Below are 21,321 nucleotides of genomic sequence, written 5' to 3'. Positions count from 1 at the left end.
CAGTGTCAGATTTCCCGCCGCACTATCACAATCCCACAAGTCGCTGATCGCCGTCTTTAGTATGAAAAAGAAAAAAACTTCCAGTATACAGTATATCTCATCGTTTGTAGATGCTATAACTTTCACGCAAACCAATCAATAAACACTTATGGGGATTTTTTTTTTTATGTGTTTGATAGCAGAAAGTAAAAAATATTGTTTTGTTCTTTTCAAAAATGTAAATCTTTTTTCACTTATAGCACAACAAAAACAAGCAAAAGTAATCTGCATGTGAGTTGGGGACCTTTGATTGGAAGCTCCTTGAGGGTAGGGACCGATGTAAATGTACAATGTATATGTAAAGCGCTGCGTAAATTGACGGCACTATATAAGTACCTTAAATAATAACAATAATAATATTTGTGTGGATAAAAAAAAAAAAGATATGTGTCATTTGGGTACAGAGTTACACGACTGCGCAATTACCAGTTACAGTACTGCAGTGCTGAATAGTAAAAAATGGGCGGGTCATGAAGGGGGAGGGGAATCTTCGGAGGCCGAAGTGCATAATTACTCTTACAGGCGAGTCGGCGGCGGCGCGCTACTCACCGTGCACTTGGTTGATTTCGGAATTGGAGGACAAGATCTCGTCAGCCAGTTTCTGAGCCGTGGGAAGCACTTCCGTATGGTGCGCCGTGATCAGGTACTGGACAAACTTCTGCAGCTGGTCTCTGTTCATTTGGAAGAGGGTCTCTGAGATGGGAAGACGCAGTTTGACCTGGTCTGGCTTGCGGATCCGGTAGAGTGAGAGCGCCACTACGTGAGCGCAGTAGAAAATGTCCCTGTTGCCGCAGCCACAGGTCACTGAGGTGATCTTGCAGCGGTCGAAACTGATGGCTACTTTGTAGGTGGCTTCTGGCTCAGACTGCGTCGCCGGCTCCGTCACCGTACCGCTTAGGTGAAAACCTGGGAGGTAAAAGAGGAGAAGGTAAGTCGTACTGCAGAGCAAACCTGGTCTTCATCATACATGATCGGATCATATTCCAGGCTCAGTTATAGGTTACATATACCTATGTGGGTAACAAAGGGCTGATCATCACAGGTGACAATATAAGGCTTAAACATTTTGTACAAGTTATTACTGAGCAATGAAAGCACTATGTGTGCCCACCGGGGTAACCAACCAATCCCTTTAATGAGTGAGATTCGGTGATGTCACTGCTGTGCTGATCAACGTTCTCCTTGCTGGAGGGGAAGCTGTACCTGAGGACCTGCAGTGCAAGAATCTCCCTGCTTCTGCTGCATTCATCTTATTTATATGATATTCACAAGTTGGCTACAACTAAGGGGTTATTTTCGCTACTTTTGCAGATGCAAAACACTGACTGGGGGAACAGATGCTGACAAAGTTCCTCGCATGTTATCTGACACATCTAGTCCATTTCATATCAGGTTCAGTATTACAGAGATAAGTAGTTGTGAAAAAACATTTATTAGCCCTCATTTCCAAGCTAGGGTAAGCTATAGGTGTGAGGTAATATAATATTTCCATCATCGTTATTATAGTTTCAGAGTCCCTGCTGTACCCGGCTTATACCCTAGTGACTCGGGTGTATCAGTCATTGGCCTGTATCCTGGCCATCTCTGCCTGCCCTGACCTTTGCCGCCTATCCTGGTTATCTGTGTCCGCTGCTTGCCTGACCTTTGTCTTTTATCTTGATGATCCTTTTCCTCTGCCTGTCCTGACCTGTGGGAAGTACCCTGGTTATCCGTATCCATTGCCTGCCTTGACCTTTATTTTGTATCCTGTCTATCCCTAATCTCTGCCTGTCCCGACTTCTGGCAACTATCCTGGTTATCTGTGTCTGCTATTTGCCTGACCTTTGTCTTTTAACCTGACAATCCTTTTCCTCTGCCTGCCCTGACCCCATGCTAATATTTTGGTTATCCGTGTCCACTGCCTGCCTTGATCTTTAGTTTGTATCCAGACTATCCCCGACCTCTGGCAAGTACCCCGATTTTCTGTGTCCACTGCTTGCCTGACCCTTGGCTTGTATCCCGACTATCCCTTTCCACTGACTGCCCTGATCTCTGGCTAATATTTTGTGCTCACTGCATGCCTTGACCTTTAGCTTGCATCCTAACTTTTCCTTTCCACTGCCTGCCCCGACCTCTGGCTAGTATCCTGACTACCCACGTCCGCTGCCTGCCCCGACCTCTGGCTAGTATCCTGACTACCCACGTCCGCTGCCTGCCCCGACCTCTGGCTAGTATCCTGACTACCCCTGTCCGCTGCCTGCCCCGACCTCTGGTTAGTATCCTGACTACCCCTGTCCGCTGCCTGCCCTGACCTCTGGCTGCTATCCTGGTTGTCCTAGTCTGCAGTTTTGCTATCTGTTCTGTTCATCACTACCTGGTGTGATCCTGATCAGAGGGGTGGCTGTGGACATGGTATACATGGACAGAGGGGTGGCTGTGGACGTGGTATACATGGACAGAGGGGTGGCTGTGGACGTGGTATACATGGACAGAGGGGTGGCTGTGGACGTGGTATACATGGACAGAGGGGTGGCTGTGGACGTGGTATACATGGACAGAGGGGTGGCTGTGGACGTGGTATACATGGACAGAGGGGTGGCTGTGGACCTAGTATACATGGACAGAGGGACGGCTGTGGACGTGGTATACTTGGACAGAGGGGTGGCTGTGGACGTGGTATACTTGGACAGAGGGGTGGCTGTGGACGTGGTATACTTGGACAGAGGGGTGGCTGTGGACGTGGTATACTTGGACAGAGGGGTGGCTGTTGACGTGGTATACTTGGACAGAGGGGTGGCGGTGGATGTGGTGTACTTGGACAGAGGGGTGGCTGTGGAAGTGGTGTACTTGGAAAGAGGGGTGGCTGTGGACGTGGTATACTTGGACAGAGGGGTGGCTGTGGAAGTGGTATACTTGGACAGAGGGGTGGCTGTGGAAGTGGTGTACTTGGACAGAGGGGTGGCTGTGGACGTGGTATACTTGGACAGAGGGATGACTGTGCAAGTGGTATACTTGGACAGAGGGGTGGCTGTGAACGTGGTATACATGGACAGAGGGGTGGCGATGGACGTGGTATACTTGGACAGAGGGGTGGCTGTGGACGTGGTATACTTGGACAGAGGGATGACTGTGGAAGTGGTATACTTGGACAGAGGGGTGGCTGTGAACGTGGTATACATGGACAGAGGGGTGGCGATGGACGTGGTATACTTGGACAGAGGGGTGGCTGTGGACGGGGTATACTTGGACAGAGGGATGACTGTGGAAGTGGTATACTTGGACAGAGGGGTGGCTGTGAACGTGGTATACATGGACAGAGGGGTGGCGATGGACGTGGTATACTTGGACAGAGGGGTGGCTGTGGACGTGGTATACTTGGATAGAGGGATGACTGTGGAAGTGGTATACTTGGACAGAGGGGTGGCTGTGGACGTGGTATACATGGACACAGTTCCCCACATACAGCTCATGTGTAAGGTAAAGTCTACAGGCTTGGAAAGATCAGCTCTGGATAGGAAGGTCATTCTTTACAGCATTCCTGGGGCGGGGGAAAGTCCAGCGCTGGGGTGAAGCCCCTGAAGGAGGGCCGGTAACGCATGCACAGCTCCTGGATTCTTGCAGCACATTTAAGGGTTTTTTGGTTTTCTTTGAACAAGGCATGTAAAGCAGCTGTGGCGGCAATGGCGGACTTTACAAAAGAATAAAATGAGATGATGCCTAGAGGCACCTCTAATCCTGCAATGCCACAATCTTTCCTCCACAGACCCCAACCGGAGGAAACTTCCCCCAGATGCCGGGGCTGCTGTTAACCCCTTGGCACCCAAAGATCTTCAGCTCTGAGCTGCCCACAGCAAAGGGCAGAGCAACTGCCACACCATCACATGGCAGCAAAGTAGCATGCTCATTGCAGCCACGGCAGATCTTCCCATAGGGGGGGGGGGGGGTAATGCACATGTTAAAGTGAGCGTTGTCCCAAGGCATGTGACCTGCATTAGCACATGGCGGTGCCATTCATATTGCATGGCACCCCAATTCACAAAGGCATAACTGCTCCGGCGCTCTGGAATTGCAGTGCATTTACAATACATGACGACGCACTGCAGTGTATGGAGAGGCCAAGAATGTTGTGGCGCATCGCCAGCAAGTTCATTTAGACAGTTTGCCTTAACACAACGCACACGCATTACCACAACATGGCATGGGGCTTAGTATTGGCTGGGGAAGGGGGTAGAGGAACGGGAATTGGTTGGGTCCTAAAAGACATGGAAGTTGACCCTTTAGGCTGCAGAAAGTAGACACAGCCAGCGCGCCCGTTACATGTCTGTGATTGAGCCGTCAATAGACAACAGGCACAGAGCCGATCCACGTGGCTCTGTGGCTTGTGATCACTAATGGCCAATCACAGTGATCACAAATGTAAACACAGCTTCTGTTTAACGCCGACACCCCGCCCCTTCTCCTCTGCAGCCAATCCTCCCACTCATCTTTCTACCTCCTCTATAAGCCATTCTCCTGCCAAATTCTGCAGGTGAAACTCCTCCCACTAACAACCAGTCGGCTGGTCGCTCGGGCCTCCCGGTGGGACGGGAGAGAGCCCCGAAAGGCTGCGGGGGGGGGGAACGACTCCCCCCCCCCACTCTTTAGGATACCAGCCGGTTGTTATCCCAAGAAAGCCAACCGCCGGCTCTAAAAAACGGTACCTGGATGATGTCCCAGCTGCAGATTATAACCCCTTCAAGACGAGAATGCATATTTGTGGACCGTCAGAGTGAAGGGGTTAAGCAGGTACACAGTCGGTATATGGGCCTTAAAGGGGCACACTGACCCCAATGCCATAGCGGAAAACAGGTCTCGGGAGGCGGGGGGGAGGGCACAGGTCCAGGGAGGTGGGGGGGAGGGCACAGGTCCAAGGAAGCGGGGGGGGCACAGGTCCTCTCAGGTCCAGGGAGGTGGGGCACAGGTCCAGGGAGGTGGGGGTTAGGGCACAGGTCCAGGGAGGTGGGGGGGGGGAGGGCACAGGTCCAGGGAAGCGGGGGGGGCACAGGTCCAGGGAAGCGGGGGGGAGGGCACAGGTCCAGGGAGTTGGAGGGGAGGGCACAGGTCCAGGGAGGTGGAGGGGAGGGCACAGGTCCAGGGAGGTGGAGGGGAGGGCACAGGTCCAGGGAGGTGGAGGGGAGGGCACAGGTCCAGGGAGGTGGAGGGGAGGGCACAGGTCCAGGGAAGTGGAGGGGAGGGCACAGGTCCAGGGAGGTGGAGGGGAGGGCACAGGTCCAGGGAGGTGGGGGGAAGGGCACAGGTCCAGGGAGGTGGAGGGGAGGGCACAGGTCCAGGGAAGCGGGGGGGGCACAGGTCCAGGGAGGTGGAGGGGAGGGCACAGGTCCAGGGAGGTGGAGGGGAGGGCACAGGTCCAGGGAGGTGGAGGGGAGGGCACAGGTCCAGGGAGGTGGAGGGGAGGGCACAGGTCCAGGGAGGTGGAGGGGAGGGCACAGGTCCAGGGAGGTGGAGGGGAGGGCACAGGTCCAGGGAGGTGGAGGGGAGGGCACAGGTCCAGGGAGGTGGGGGGGGAAGGGCACAGGTCCAGGGAGGTGGGGGGGAAGGGCACAGGTCCAGGGAGGTGGAGGGGAGGGCACAGGTCCAGGGAAGCGGGGGGGGCACAGGTCCAGGGAGGTGGAGGGGAGGGCACAGGTCCAGGGAGGTGGAGGGGAGGGCACAGGTCCAGGGAGGTGGAGGGGAGGGCACAGGTCCAGGGAGGTGGAGGGGAGGGCACAGGTCCAGGGAGGTGGAGGGGAGGGCACAGGTCCAGGGAGGTGAGGGGAAGGGCACAGGTCCAGGGAGGAGGGCACAGGTCCAGGGAGGTGGGGGGGAGAGCACAGGTCCAGGGAAGCGGGGGGGGGCACAGGTCCTCTCAGGTCCAGGGAGGTGGGGGGGGAGGGCACAGGTCCAGGGAGGTGGAGGGGAGGGCACAGGTCCAGGGAGGTGGAGGGGAAGGGCACAGGTCCAGGGAGGTGAGGGGAAGGGCACAAGTCCAGGGAGGTGAGGGGAAGGGCACAAGTCCAGGGAGGAGGGCACAGGTCCAGGGAGGTGGGGGGGAGGGCACAGGTCCTCTCAGGTCCAGGGAGGTGGGGGGAGGGCACAGGTCCAGGGAGGTGGGGGGGAGGGCACAGGTCCAGGGAGGTGGGGGGGAGGGCACAGGTCCAGGGAGGTGGGGGGGAGGGCACAGGTCCTCTCAGGTCCAGGGAGGTGGGGGGGGGAGGGCACAGGTCCTCTCAGGTCCAGGGAGGTGGTGGGGGAGGGCACAGGTCCAGGGAGGTAGGGGGGAGGGCACAGGTCCAGGGAGGTGGAGGGGAGGGCACAGGTCCAGGGAGGTGGGGGGGAGGGCACAGGTCCAGGGAGGTGGGGGGGAGGGCACAGGTCCAGGGAAGCGGGGAGGGCACAGGTCCTCTCAGGTCCAGGGAGGTGGGGGGAGGGCACAGGTCCAGGGAGGTGGGGGGGAGGGCACAGGTCCTCTCAGATCCAGGGAGGTGGGGGGGGCACAGGTCCAGGGAAGTGGGGGGGGGCACAGGTCCAGGGAAGTGGGGGGGGAGGGCACAGGTCCAGGGAGGTGGGAGGAAGGGCACAGGTCCAGGTAGGTGGGGGGAAGGGCACAGGTCCAGGGAAGTGGGGGGGGCTGCTACCCCCTTCACGAAGGCCTGTTTATTCCTGCAGCCATGCCGCACATTGGCTGCCATACAGATTAGATATACACGGCGCGGTTCACATGGCGGTCACCGCCTAATTAACTGTGTTTAAACAAGCAGTAGGAAAACATATTAGATTGTGAACTTCTGGAGAGGCATGTCAGGAATGGAGAGGATTTCTTCCAATAATCTCCCTGTGTGGAGAGCACAATTCACCCCTTCCTCTCCAGCCCCGGGCCAATGCAATGTCAGGACCCCGCACTGTCACACAGCAGGCTGAGAGGTGACAGACACAACCACCGTGTGGCCCTGAGCGATCCCTGGGCCCCTCCCCCATGTGATATATGATGGTAAATGGTTAATAATTGGGACAAGTCAGAAGATGGATGATTGGAAGAGAATAGTACAGAGGAGGTGTGGATGGAAAGGGACATTTATGGGTTACAGGAAACCAGAGAAGTAATACTCCCATCATCCTGCGCCAAACAGGATCCAGGATCCAACAGGATCAGCACCGCATATTACAGGCCCGGTACTACGAGTATTCATTACCAGATCAGCACCACGCCGCACATAATCAGCCCGTAAGTCTGTGTATTCATTACCAGGATAACCGGATCAACTACACATCACACATTACAGGCCCGGTACTCCGAGTATTCATTCTCCTTAATTCAGCTCCACACCACAAAACCAGTCCAGTTCAGGCTCCATTATAAGCTGCATTGGTACATTACTGTGACCTGATCTATATCTGAATGAAATAAGATTGTAAGCTCTTCTACCTTCTCTATCCTCCCTTATACCCTAATAGACCCCTACGATGTCACTCGTTCCTGGTTGACGTAATCAGTTGGATTGGCCCGGAATCTGCTGGTTTAGGTGACAGTGTAAGGCCTGAGCTATTAGCCGGCAGCTGTAACCTTATTAGATTACGTGGAAAAATCTTTATACTGCGCTCTAACAAACAAAAACCCCAGACTTAGTCACTATCCCCGAGTACAGCGCCAGACCCGATGAGGACCAATCAGAAATCATCTTATGGCAGCAAGGTCTGTGAAAGGGGAGATGTGGAGTTCACTGCATTCTGTCTGTTGTCCTCGGTCTTCATAAATGAACCTGGATTGCCGTTTTGGGATTTGGGGTTGCAGTTTTGGAATTGCCGATTTTCAGATCAAATGCACTTTGCAGAGGAACAAGCGGCATCATCTAATAGATTACTGGGGGAAAATTTCCATTCTCTTTATCCCCAAATTCTCCGCAGTCGCTCAGACATGTGACCATTGTGTGTGAGATTTTCAGCCGACCAATCCAAATCTCCGCTGCTATTCGGCCCCCGAGGGTGGAATGTCACACCCCAATAATCAGTTAGATGTCAGCAGGGGACTCGTTCACATTCTTCTATCTTTAACGGCTGACTAATCAATGGAGGCTTATGAGCCGAGACTCCTGTGAGGCGCTGAGGCCTTGAAAGGCCATAATTTGCCTTCTCTGCTTCGGGCAAGTTTAGACAGAACTCCTCTGTGTGGTGGTTATGAGCGGCTGTGGGCTGGGGGTGAGGGGGGTGGTACGGAGATGTCTATCTGTTCTATGCAGTCCTTATTTGCAGCAACATTTATTGACACTCATTGAATTAGTGCATGGTCACGTTGTTGATGAGCAATGGTGACAAGCCAAGGAAGTGACAGGCCAAAAGGTTGATGTCTCCTGGGGCTCCAATCACCCCAAACCTCTATATATAGAACCTCCATCGCTCCACACAAGGCTCAGAATTCAAACACGAGAGGTTTGGGAGATGAAGGATGAAGATATAAACTAATTGTGCGATGCCGGAGATGGGTCTATCGCTGTGTATGGGAGAAACAAAGCATAATAGGTCCCACATACAGGGAAACGGTTCAGAAAACAGACGAGATCTTTGGTTTTAAATCCACAAGATGTTTGTGGAAATGTTTTACGCCGGAGGTGGCCTCCAAGCTTCCCTGAGCAGCTGAGTAAGCTAGAGGGAGGCTTGTCTCCACCATCTGCTCCTCACCCAGGACACCTCCTGAAAAAACCCAGAGCTTCTTTCCACTTGTATTAACCTCAAATCAGCCATGAGGGCCCCTGAACAGGTCTTAATCCCAAGCAGCGAGGGCCCGGCGCTTCCCATCTGTTCCAGCACAGGCAGAGTTAAGGGACAATAACTCCTTTTATCCTTTCCCAAGAGCGGCTTCTTCATTCAAGCAAATACCATGCCAAGCTGGATGGAGGGCCGGCTCACCTTGTGCAATGGCCTGCTCTGATCCTCTGCTCAAAGGTGCAGTAATGGTCATTAATAGGAGGCAGAAGACATCTTGTCTATATGATGTCTATGCATGCCACCTGAGTTGCAAACGCAGCAAATAGTGGTCTACGGTCAATTACCACCAATCCAAATGCGCAGGGGCTTCTTTATGCCATATTGTTTTGAATTTGCTGTATTTTTATAAAAGTGGTGGTCTACTTTCTTGATAAAGGGGGCCTCAAGTGTGACCCTTGACTTTACCAAAGGGCCACACATAGAAACCTGTGAATATTCAACAAACAAAAGTGTTCAAAGATTTCAAACATCACTTCTGCAAATTAGCAGATAGACAAAGTGAACGGCAAAATAATGGAGGCACAAGATGGCGGCCATCATATACGTGGGGTATAAAACAAGAGTTTAGGCCAACAAAAGGTCGGACAGAGACATTGCCACCATCAATGGCAAAAACTTCTCTTGTCCTGACTGGAAGTTCACTCCAGAAAGCCTATTGTATCGGCATCAGTGAAGGCACAAAAGACGGTGGCACAGATCGCAGCACATGAAAAGGGGAATGATTTGGGTTATAAAAAAAGAAAAGCCGAAGCTGCTTCGTCTCCTAACAATTGGATTTTTGTACAGATTCAGCTTATGGGGAACTTGTCTGGACGGCCATTCTGTGGAGGAGGTGGTGAATACCCATCCCAAGTAAAAGCAGCAGAGCTCATTCCAGGATGGCCAATCTCCTGTGTGAGATGTTGGGCAGGGGATCTCTGAGCCAGAACCAGCCGGACTCCATGGGCAGTACAAGTCTCCAGTGCTGGATGGGAGTCTCCATCCCTCATCCTTGGCCCTGACCTAGAATTCAGCCTGGTTCTCATTATGGTCTACTCTAGTCCGATACTGAAGGAGAAGCATCAGAGTGTGCATGGTGCAGAACCTTCTGACTGCAAGGAAATGACATGTGGGAAGCATAAAAGTGGGTTTAAAGTTCGCAGATAAGTATAGAAAAAGGGCAATCAGCGCAAACAGATAAATAAGCACCGGTAGATGCAAGCTGAACACTAAAGGTAATCACAAAAAATATATAAAATCAATAAAACAATAGTTAGTGCAGCACAATAATTTAAGGAAAAAAGTCCATTCCACATATGGAGACTGAAACGTCCAAAAGGTGAAAGGCAAGATCCCTCGTGAAAAAAAAAAAACTGTTTCTCCAGTGATATATTGGAGACAAGATCCTCCACCACAGACAGCCAGATGCACTTACCAGATCAGGTGGACCTCTACATTACAGGAAGTCATATACATAAGTTTATCCACCCAGGGATGTGGGTACACTCAAGTACAGCTCTGGGGGTCCCCAGTCCAGCAAGATCGAACACCAATCCAGCAAAGGAATGCAGCAATAGTGAATTCCAAACCGGCAATGGTAGTGTGGTGACACGACAGCCCCAAATATGTATAAAAGGTATGAGGACACACCCTAAGTGTACTCTGTGCGTTTATTGAATCAATAAAGGACATAAAAAACTAGCGCTGACACGTGCAAATAGTAAAAATGTCAGCAGATTAAAAATGCAAGATCCGTAGATCAAAACACTGAGAGATGGCAGCGGGTGACGTCCGTGCTTAAGCTCCTCCCCCCGTACGCGGCGTTACGTCCAAGCAGGACTTCGTCAGCGAGGGTGGGACGAAGTCCTGCTTGGACGTAACGCCGTGTACCCACATCCCTGGGTGGATAAACGCGTATCTGACCTCCTGTAATATAGAGGTCCACCTGATCTGGTAAGCTCATCTGGCTGTCTGTGGTGGAGGATCTGGTCTCCAATATATCACTGGAGAAACTTCTTTTTTCTTCACGAAGGATCTTGCCTTTCACCTTTTGGACGTTTCAGTCCCCATATGTGGAATGGACTTTTTTCCTTAAATTATTGCGCTGCACTAACTATTGTTTTATTAAAGTTCGCAGAGAACGTCTCCTGTGTTTAGAAAACCTGAAGTGTGAATGTGTCCCTTTTCAAGTCACAGAGGAATTGGCAACTCACTGCTTCTAAAAGTGATCCAGCAGCTAATAGGACACTCGGTTCACTTTTATGAGAAACAGAATCGCCGGCTGAAAAAAAATAAAATAACCCCCCCCCCGCACGCGTGCTGTTTCTCTGGCTTACCGTTTCTTACTGGTGAGCCCAGGAAACAATCCGACAGTTCGTGTACAGACCAGATTGTCTCTCCCCACCTCTATGATCTAGGACAGTGGTTCTCAACTCCGGTCCTCAGGGCCCACTAACAGGCCAGGTTTGCAAGATAACTGAAATACATCACAGGTGATATCATTTGCTGCTCAGTGATTGCAGTATTCTAGTCTGCATCTCCCCCAAGGTAATACATAAAACCTGGCCTGTTAGTGGGCCCTGAGGACTGGAGTTGAGAACCACTGATCTAGGAGGACTGGAGCAATGTTATGTAATTTCCGGCCTAGTACGGAAGAAAACACAATTTTTTTTTTTTTTTTTTTAAAGCAAAAAGATCAAATTTTGCTTTCAAAGGTAGAGGAGATATTTGGGGTCCTATAGACCCCAGATATCTCCACAAAGAAGACATGTCATCCCATGTTTACATTCCTTGTAATAGGAATAAAAGTAATAAAAAAAAAAAATAATAAAAGGGACACAGTGTAGAAATAAAAGAAAAAAAAAATGTAAAAAAAACTTAAAGTGCCCCCCCCCATCCCCCCTGTGCAGAAGCAAATGCATGCGCAAGTCGCGCACGCATGTTGTAAACGCGGTTCACACCACACATGAGGTATCGCTGTGAACATTAGCGCAAGAGCAATAATTCTAGCGCTAGACCTCCTCTGGTAAACTGGTAATAAACATTTTTAAAGTGCCGCATATGGAGACTTTTTAGTAACGTAGTTTGTCGTCATTTCATGAGTGTGCGCAATTTTAAAGCGTGACATGTTTGGTATCTGTTTACTCAGCGTAACATTATCTATTAAAGGTTACCAAACAATTGGGTTATATATTGGGTTTTTTTGCATTAAAATTCATGAAAGTGTATTCATTTTAAAAACTGCTGCACAATTGCAACGATCGCCACTTTATTCTCCAGGGTCTCTGCTAATAAAATGTATAATGTTTGGGAGTTCCAAGTAATTTTCTAGCAAAAAATAAAGATTTTTACTTGTCAACAAAAAAAGCATCAGAAAAGGCCAAGGAATCTGCAGCCTATAGATGATGTGGGACGTTGGGACTTGTAGTTTCCCTGCAGTGGTGACAGATTGCTCGATATAGAGGCAGGCAGCTACAATGTCTCTGAAGGCAAATTTTGCACGCAGCGAGCGAGTGGAAAAGTTTACTGTCCTTGCGGGAGTCAGCAATCGATTGCAAAGCCTTTTTTTTCCCTTCACATGCAGTAATCAATATGTGAAATAAACATTATAAAGAGCTCTGTTATCACCCCCTCTATAGCCCAATCACTGCAATCGGCATTATCGCTCGCTTTTATCAGGTCCCACATACCCGCCTCCAGTCTCTCTATACACACCGGTGTCTAAATTGTCACATGGTGAGAAAGTCACACAAACATGCAATATACACACAGCCCAGCACAGCACAGCACAACACAACACAACACAACACAGCACAGCACAGCACAACACAGCACAACACAACACAACACAACACAACACAACACAACACAGCACAGCACATGCACAGCACAGCACAACACAGCACAGCACAGCACAACACAGCACAACACAGCACAACACAGCACAACACAGCACAACACAGCACAGCACAGCACAGCACAGCACAGCACAGCACAGCACAGCACTGCAGGCACCTGGAGGGCCCCTCTACAGGACCCATTGGGCTCCCGTTTGCTTGGCTGACACGAAAATTTCAATTTCTTGCATCAGCTCAGAAGAGACCAATGAGAGCGAGCGCACCGCCAAGTCCGCCGAGGTTGATATTCATAATCCCCTTGCTCATTGCCACTTGGCCCAGAACAGTAAGTTAGGCAATTAGGATGGTCCTCTTGCAACCTCCTCCTTCAAATAATGTTAATTAGACAGCAGGAATACACTGCAGACTGGCAGTTCCCGGACCAAACCACCAGGGACCGCTAGCTGCGATTCAGCGGGGAGTTAAATCATTTTGCCACCGGTAGTTATGCTTTTAACTCATTGCTGCGAGCCTGCGAAGGGTTTGTTGGAGAAGAGGAAATTAATTTGCTGTCCGTGCTGCGAGAATGTTGGAGAATTAGACCCCCGCGCCTCGATTGTTACTGCATTTACCAATTGAGGGGATGAAGAAGAGAAAATACCACCAGGGCTACAATACCGCCGGGCCTACCATACCTTCCGCCCTACCATACCTCCCACCCTACCATACCCCCCCCCCCCGCCCTACCATACCTCCCCGGCCTACCATACCTCCCCGGCCTACCATACCTCCCGCCCTACCATACCCCCCCCCCCCCCCGCCCTACCATACCTCCCCGGCCTACCATACCTCCCCGGCCTACCATACCTCCCGCCCTACTATACCGCCCGCTATACCATACTGCCCGGCCTACCATACCCCCCCCGCCCTACTATACCTCCCCGGCCTACCATACCTCCCCGGCCTACCATACCTCCCCGGCCTACCATACTGCCAGCCTGCCATACCTCCCTGGCCTACCATACCTCCCCGGCCTACCATACCTCCCCGGCCTACCATACCTCCCCGGCCTACCATACTGCCAGCCTGCCATACCTCCCCGGCCTACCATACCTCCCTGGCCTGCCATACCTCCCCGGCCTACCATACCACCCCGGCCTACCATACCTCCCTGGCCTGCCATACCTCCCCGGCCTACCATACCTCCCCGGCCTACCATACTGCCTAGCCGGGCCGCCCGGCCTACCATGCCGCCCCAGCCTACCAAGTAGAGGCAAGCATGCAGGGTGGCCGTGCGCCCGGGAACTGAGCAGCGGCAGGTGGGCGGCCGGGCGCCCGGGAACTGGGTCACACCAGCCCCGATAGCAAAGTTGCACAGCGTTGCCCAGTGCAGATTTGCTCTGTTCACACCAACACACTTCAGCTGAGCACACTGTGTACAGGTACTCTTTACCTTGTGGTATGAATGCCATTAAAATGGTTTAATATAAAGCAGCTTGTAATCCAAGTTTTAAGGCCCAGGATTATGTCCAGCACACAAGTTACGGTACATTTCACATGACAATGATGGAAAACCGAGAACCGCCAAGCTTGCAATTCAACACTCGGAGCAGAAAAGCGCAGCCCAGACCGGAAGGAATGCGGTGGTCACATACTTTATGGCAGATGAAGAAGTCTTCAGTGCACAGGAATGGGATCTCAGGGCTCTGCACAGGAATGGGATCTCGGGGCTCTGCACAGGAATGGGATCTCGGGGCTCTGCACAGGAATGGGATCTCAGGGCTCTGCACAGGAATGGGATCTCGGGGCTCTGCAAGGGAATGGGATCTCAGGGCTCTGCAAGGGAATGGGATCTCAGGGCTCCGCACAGGAATGGGATCTCGGGGCTCTGCACAGGAATGGGATCTCAGGGCTCTGCACAGGAATGGGATCTCGGGGCTCTGCAAGGGAATGGGATCTCGGGGCTCTGCACAGGAATGGGATCTCGGAGCTCTGCAAGGGAATGGGATCTCGGGGCTCTGCAAGGGAATGGGATCTCGGGGCTCTGCACAGGAACGGGATCTCGGAGCTCTGCACAGGAATGGGATCTCGGGGCTCCGCACAGGAATGGGATCTCGGGGCTCCGCACAGGAATGGGATCTCGGGGCTCCGCACAGGAATGGGATCTCGGGGCTCTGCACAGGAATGGGATCTCGGGGCTCCGCACAGGAATGGGATCTCGGGGCTCCGCACAGGAATGGGATCTCGGGGCTCCGCACAGGGATGGGATCTCGGGGCTCCGCACAGGAATGGGATCTCGGGGCTCCGCACAGGGATGGGATCTCGGGGCTCCGCACAGGAATGGGATCTCAGGGCTCTGCACAGGAATGGGATCTCGGGGCTCCGCACAGGAATGGGATCTCAAGGCTCCGCACAGGAATGGGATCTCAAGGCTCCGCACAGGAATGGGATCTCGGGGCTCTGCACAGGAATGGGATCTCGGGGCTCTGCAAGGGAATGGGATCTCGGGGCTCTGCACAGGAATGGGATCTCGGGGCTCTGCAAGGGAATGGGATCTCGGGGCTCTGCAAGGGAATGGGATCTCGGGGCTCTGCACAGGAACGGGATCTCGGAGCTCTGCACAGGAACGGGATCTCGGGGCTCCGCACAGGAATGGGATCTCGGGGCTCCGCACAGGAATGGGATCTCGGGGCTCCGCACAGGAATGGGATCTCGGGGCTCCGCACAGGGATGGGATCTCGGGGCTCCGCACAGGAATGGGATCTCAGGGCTCTGCACAGGAATGGGATCTCGGGGCTCCGCACAGGAATGGGATCTCAAGGCTCCGCACAGGAATGGGATCTCGGGGCTCTGCACAGGAATGGGATCTCGGGGCTCCGCACAGGAATGGGATCTCGGGGCTCCGCACAGGAATGGGATCTCGGGGCTCTGCACAGGAATGGGATCTCGGGGCTCTGCAAGGGAATGGGATCTCGGGGCTCTGCAAGGGAATGGGATCTCGGGGCTTTGCACGGGAATGGGATCTCGGGGCTCTGCAAGGGAATGGGATCTCAGGGCTCTGCACAGGAATGGGATCTCAGGGCTCTGCAAGGGAATGGGATCTCGGGGCTCTGCACAGGAATGGGATCTCGGGGCTCCGCACAGGAATGGGATCTTGGGGCTCTGCACAGGAATGGGATCTCGGGGCTCCGCACAGGAAAGGGATCTCGGGGCTCTGCACAGGAATGGGATCTCGGGGCTCTGCACAGGAATGGGATCTCGGGGCTCTGCACAGGAATGGGATCTCGGGGCTCTGCACAGGAATGGGATCTCAGGCCTGCGCTATGAACAAGCTCTCTGTGTATTTACATTAAAACAAGTCCTTGAGATGCCCCCAATCTCCAGCAAACACGTGCCTCTTACAATGACACCCCAGGCCTTCTGCTGCAGCGCTCTGCCCTATAGGAATGCTGGACGTACATTCCTGGGGCTCTGCACATTATTTCCATGGCAACAGCAGGGCACCGGCAAGAAATGAATGACAGGCTGTCTGCCAAATCCCGGCACTGCTGCATAATCTTCGAGGGATCTCACTGACAGCTCGGCTGCTGACTGAATGGATAAGAGGAGAACACAAGGCTAGTCTTACAGGACGGTGTGCGGAATCTCTGCAGAGAAAGCCGGGGTGCTGCTGAACGTGATAATGGATTATTTTAAGGAGATCTCCGGGCAGATAGGAGACCCAGAATAATGCAGCTCTGTATATAGGAAATCAATCATGAAATGTATATTTAGATGCCAGCAGTGAAAAGTACCTGCATTTGGTTTAAGTATTTTTCAACACCTGTACAGCAGCACTCAGACTGAAAGAGGGAGGGGCAGGACTGGGATCCAATCAGGTATGCCACATACACAAGAAATATGTAGAGAGGGGACCTCATTATTCTGCTGCTGCTCTTTCAGTGCCCTGTCAGCAGGCCGGGAGTAGAGAGAGGACAGCACTATGTTCCTTAACGCCCAAATCCAGGTACAAATGAAGAAATTCTCTTTCCCGCTCCCACTCTTCTCTACCACATCAGGTAAGGATATTTTTCTGTCTTAGTTGGTGACGATAGATGTACTCACCTAAGTCCACCGTCCAGGGTCCCTCACCAGCAATGTGTGAAGGTTATCCCTCTCTGTGCCCTACTGTACCCTTGTAGTGATGTCACATCTCTTCTGGACGCTGAGAGGACCCAACATTGGACATCTAATTGGAAGTGTCCACATCACGGCCAATCCAGAGTCAAAGGTTAACCTCATCATCTAGGTTCCCTATCGTCCCCTTGTAATGACATCTGGAAAGAACTGCCACTGGACACCTAAAGAGGAAGTTTCCACATCACTGCCAATCGAGATCCAAAGGTTAACCCTCCCCTCTATCCTGGTCACCTACAACCCCCCCCCATTGTGATGTCATTCCTCTTCTGGATCCTGAGGGAGCCCACCACTTGGCTGCTCATAGGAAGTGTCCACATCACCACCAAGCCATATCCAAAGGATAATCTAGGTCCCCTACTGTCCCCTTGCCATGACATCACCCTTCTGGATCCTATGAGGACTGCAACTGGACATCCGAAAAAGTGTCCACATCACCGCCAATCCAGATCCGAAGGTTAACCCTTGCTATCCTAGTCAACTGCAGTCCTCTTGGGATGTCACTTCTCTTCTGGATCCTGAGAGAACCAGCCACTGGGCACCTAATAGGAAGTGTTCCCATCACCGCCAATCCAAATGTACAGACTATCCCTCGTCGTCCCGTTTCCTTCCCCTCCCCTTGCAATGTCATTCCTCTTCTGGACTCTGAGAGACCCCATAGCTTGACAGTCAATAGAAAATGTCCAAATCACTGAGGCAGTAATGTGAACACCCAAAGAAGTACTCTTCTGGAAGAAAACAGAAGAGGGGTAAAGGATTGGGACCTGAAAGTCACGACTGTGGGTTTAGTAAAATAAAGTTATTTTTCATTCCGGCAATCATATATAGGGCCGGGAGGAACTGGAGGGGGCTTTTTTTCCCCCAGATTTGTGCTTTAATTGTGGTGTCTCACATCTAACGGTGCAAATCTCAGGACTAGATGGACAGCCGCTAAACACACAGATAAAATACGTAATTGAAGGATGTATTATCATACATCTGTGTATTTAGAGGTTTGCCTGGAGTTCACTGTGTATTCAAAGTATTTCAGAGATTGATATATATGAAATCAGTTTAAGACAGGGGTCTCCAAACTCCCATTACAAGATTTCACCTGGCCCGCAGCAACTGGTCTCATATTTGTATCTTATTGCCGTGGTGCACAAAGACCAGGAGCCAGCGCCATAACGCAACCATTGATGCCGAACGACCAGGACACATGGAATAATTTGTTGCTATGATGCTGGCGGTCAGCCTGACAGCACCATGGAAACACATGATGCTGCTCCATTGTCACCCTAACATTCAGAAGAGGACCGGCTCTTCCTCCTGCCCTATGCCACTTGTGGTGAAGATTGTAAGGTAGGACAGGGGGACTGAAGACTCTAATCAGAAAGGAGGGCTAGGACATTCAAGGGGGACTTTAATGTGATGGGAGGCTTCTGATGTGAAAGGGAGATTCTGATGTGATTGGGGGGGGCTCTGATATGATGGAGGGGGCCTCTGTGAAATGGGGGGACTCTAACATAATGGAGGGGGCGTCTAATGTGAAGTTACTTCTTAAAACTTATTTATTCATTCATTTTATTTGTATTCATTCATCTACAAACCTGAATTTTTACAGCCCACAAATATTTGTGATGTGGCCCTTTTACTAAACAATTTGTGGACCCCTGATTTAAGGTACAGGGGCCAAGTGGTGTGTTTTTTTTTTTTTGTAAAAGATAAATCAGACACAACAATTTGCTTTATAATCAATTCTATAGGTTTGTCTGGAGGTCTCCTTTAAACCCCTGATCTTCTACACCAACCCCCTCACACCCTGGTGGAAGTGTAGAAGGGTCTCTTGTTTTTCTGACAGGAGCCACATATCAGAATCCCCAGGCAGAGGAACGTCTGCCATTCCTTACCCACGAAGGGTTTAGGCCATGAAGCTAGTCAAATGTTAATAAGGCGACCGTGTATATTTAATGAAGTGTTGACTCTTCGGAATTACTCTCCAGTCACCAGGCAGACTGGAAAAATCTTGCGGAGGGGTAGAATATTGTTTTATAGGGAGCAAGTTGTACTTCTGTTGCTTCTATCAACATGGCAACAACCTCTTCTGCCTCCTGAGCCCAGTAACAAACCGGACATTAGAGCAGCGCTGAGCCCTCAATCCCTTTACTGGGGATAAACACGACCTATCAGAATGTCCCCTCCAAACTCTCACAGATCTCTTCTCAGCTTTATTAGTTTTGTAAATCTCTACAATCTGAATTGTGAGCTACAAACCCATTTGGAGGGCTCCCGCCTTTCCACCCAGGGTATGAGAAAAACAAACCTCTCTACGTTAATTGTGGCTGTAGAATGTTATTGAGAGGATTAAATTGCAGCCGTAAATACTACAAACACTAAAACACAAGGTATTGGCAACTCAAAGAAATTTACTGTATGTGGTTAAAAGCATATAAACAACACACCAAACAAATGAGTTCAGCTGTTTCAAGTAAAGGGTACTGGTCATGCTTCAGCATACAAAGACATTTCCGACCAGCCTTCCTCAGCCAGTGTTCTGTGGAACCATAGCGTTCCTCAAGACGTTGCTCCTTGGTTAGAGGTCCCTGGCAGATGAATGTTGTGGCTGGCACCAACATCACACCACAGAGCATAAGTGGCATTAAAACAGTGGAGCATCTTCTCTGGTTTCTCAAGTAAAACAAACAAAACACTGGCACCAAGAATAAGGTTAGCTCTCTGTAATGGGAACATTCTTCCCAGTGACCACTGATGCAAGCAGCATTCTTCTTTTTGTTCCCCAAAGTATAGGGGAACTACCTTGACTACCACTGTAGTAAGCATTCTTCTCAATGTCCACCAAATATAAGGGGATCATTCTCTCACTGATCATCAGTGCAATATGGCTAATGTACTGTAGAATGTAGATAAAATCGATTTCCTTCAGGGTTCCGCAAAGGAAAAAAAGGTTGTTTTAGACAAATCTTGCTGTAACAGTTTGGTGAGGACCCTTTGCTGTTTAAACATGACTGTGCCCATGTGTATATAGCCAGCTCCATAAAGACATGGTTTGACAAGTCTGGTGAGGAGGAACTGGAGTGTCCTGCACAGAGCCCTGACCTCAAACCTACCGACCACCTTTGGGATGAATTAGAAAGAGCCAGGTTTTCTCATCAAACATCTCAATAATGATATGGTTTGACCAGTCTGGTGTGGAGGAACTCAAATGTCCTGCACAGGGCCCTGACCTTAACCGTATTAAATGCCTTTGGGATGAACTGGTATGAGTCAAGACTTCTCAACCAACATCTCCATAAAGACTTGGTTTGACCAATTTGTTGTGGAGGAACTCGAGAGTCCAGCACAGAACTCTGACCTTAACTCTACTGAACACCTTTGGGATGAATTGGTATGAGCCAGGACTTCTCATCCACCATCTCCATAAAGACATGGTTTGATGAGTTTGCTGTGGAGGAACACAAGAGTCCCGCACAGAAACCTGACCTCAGCCCCACTTAACACCTTTGGGAGGATTTGGAACACTGATGGTGAGCTAGGTCTTTTTCTTGGTGCACACAAACCAGGTCTTCTCATCCAACATCAATACCTGACCTCAACTTGAATTCTCTTTTTGTGAACTGGCACAAATACCCACAAAGTATCCTGCACATCCAACATTGCACTCACCCAACATCAGTACCTGACCCCACAAATGGGCAGAAGATCCCAGGGACAAACTACAAAATCTTATGGAAAGAAGACTGAAGAAGGTTAAAACCAAAAAGGGGGCAACTCCATAAAGAAATGGTTTGACCAGTTTAGTGTGGAGGAACTCGAGTGTCCTGCACAGAGCCCTGACCTCAACCCTACTGAACACCTCTGGGATGAGTTGGCACATCGATTGTGAGACAGGTCTTCTCATTCAACATTAGTACCTGACCTTAGTCCCAAAGACACCCTCCAAAGTCTTGTGGAAAGCCATCCCAGAAGAGTGAAGACTGTTATAGCCACAAAGAGCGAGCCAGCTCAAAAGCAATGCCTATGGTTTAAAATGGGATGTTCAATCACATACGGGTGATGGTCAGGTGATCACAAAACATTTAGTCACATAGTGTAGCTTCATACAACCTGTTCTCCTTTCAAGAAGAAACAGTAGATTGCTGCTTTGATGCAATTGTTCCTTCAGAACTTTGAGCACAATTTTACTTTAGAAAAACTTACCAAAAATAAGGACCTTTAAAAAAAAAAATCTGTAGACTGGAAAAGGCCAAACCTTGGCCACCGGCAGTCTCAAAAGACAACTATTACACTAATTACATTACACTTTCAAGGTTGCTGCCAAGAGTTAATAAATTAATATCCTCTAATAGAGCTTCTGGTAGCTTATATACCGCAGACACACATAAAACCCCCAAAGAGCCATAAATTAGATGATTTTATATTCAATCAAGGAATGATTCACAAAAAAAGTCATGAACATTCTTTACTACCATCAAGGTTAATTCATCTGATACCTGCCTGCATGCCACTATCAACT

General features: G+C 50.7%; 1 protein-coding gene across 1 annotated transcript in view; it reads right to left on the bottom strand.

Moving 5' to 3' along the window:
- ZSWIM5 (zinc finger SWIM-type containing 5) overlaps positions 1-21,321 on the bottom strand; it is a gene marked incomplete in the record, with an annotated part of 122,381 nt that overhangs the window by 38,376 nt on the left and 62,684 nt on the right. The window contains 1 exon segment of the mRNA XM_073594005.1: positions 589-945. Within this exon segment, the coding sequence (XP_073450106.1) occupies positions 589-945 (357 nt within the window).

Source organism: Aquarana catesbeiana, linkage group LG07 (genome assembly GCF_042186555.1).
Source record: "Aquarana catesbeiana isolate 2022-GZ linkage group LG07, ASM4218655v1, whole genome shotgun sequence".
Classification (NCBI taxonomy): Eukaryota; Metazoa; Chordata; class Amphibia; order Anura; family Ranidae; genus Aquarana; species Aquarana catesbeiana.
The sequence above is the reverse complement of the archived record's forward strand: the minus strand, read 5'-3'. Positions and strand labels throughout refer to the sequence as shown.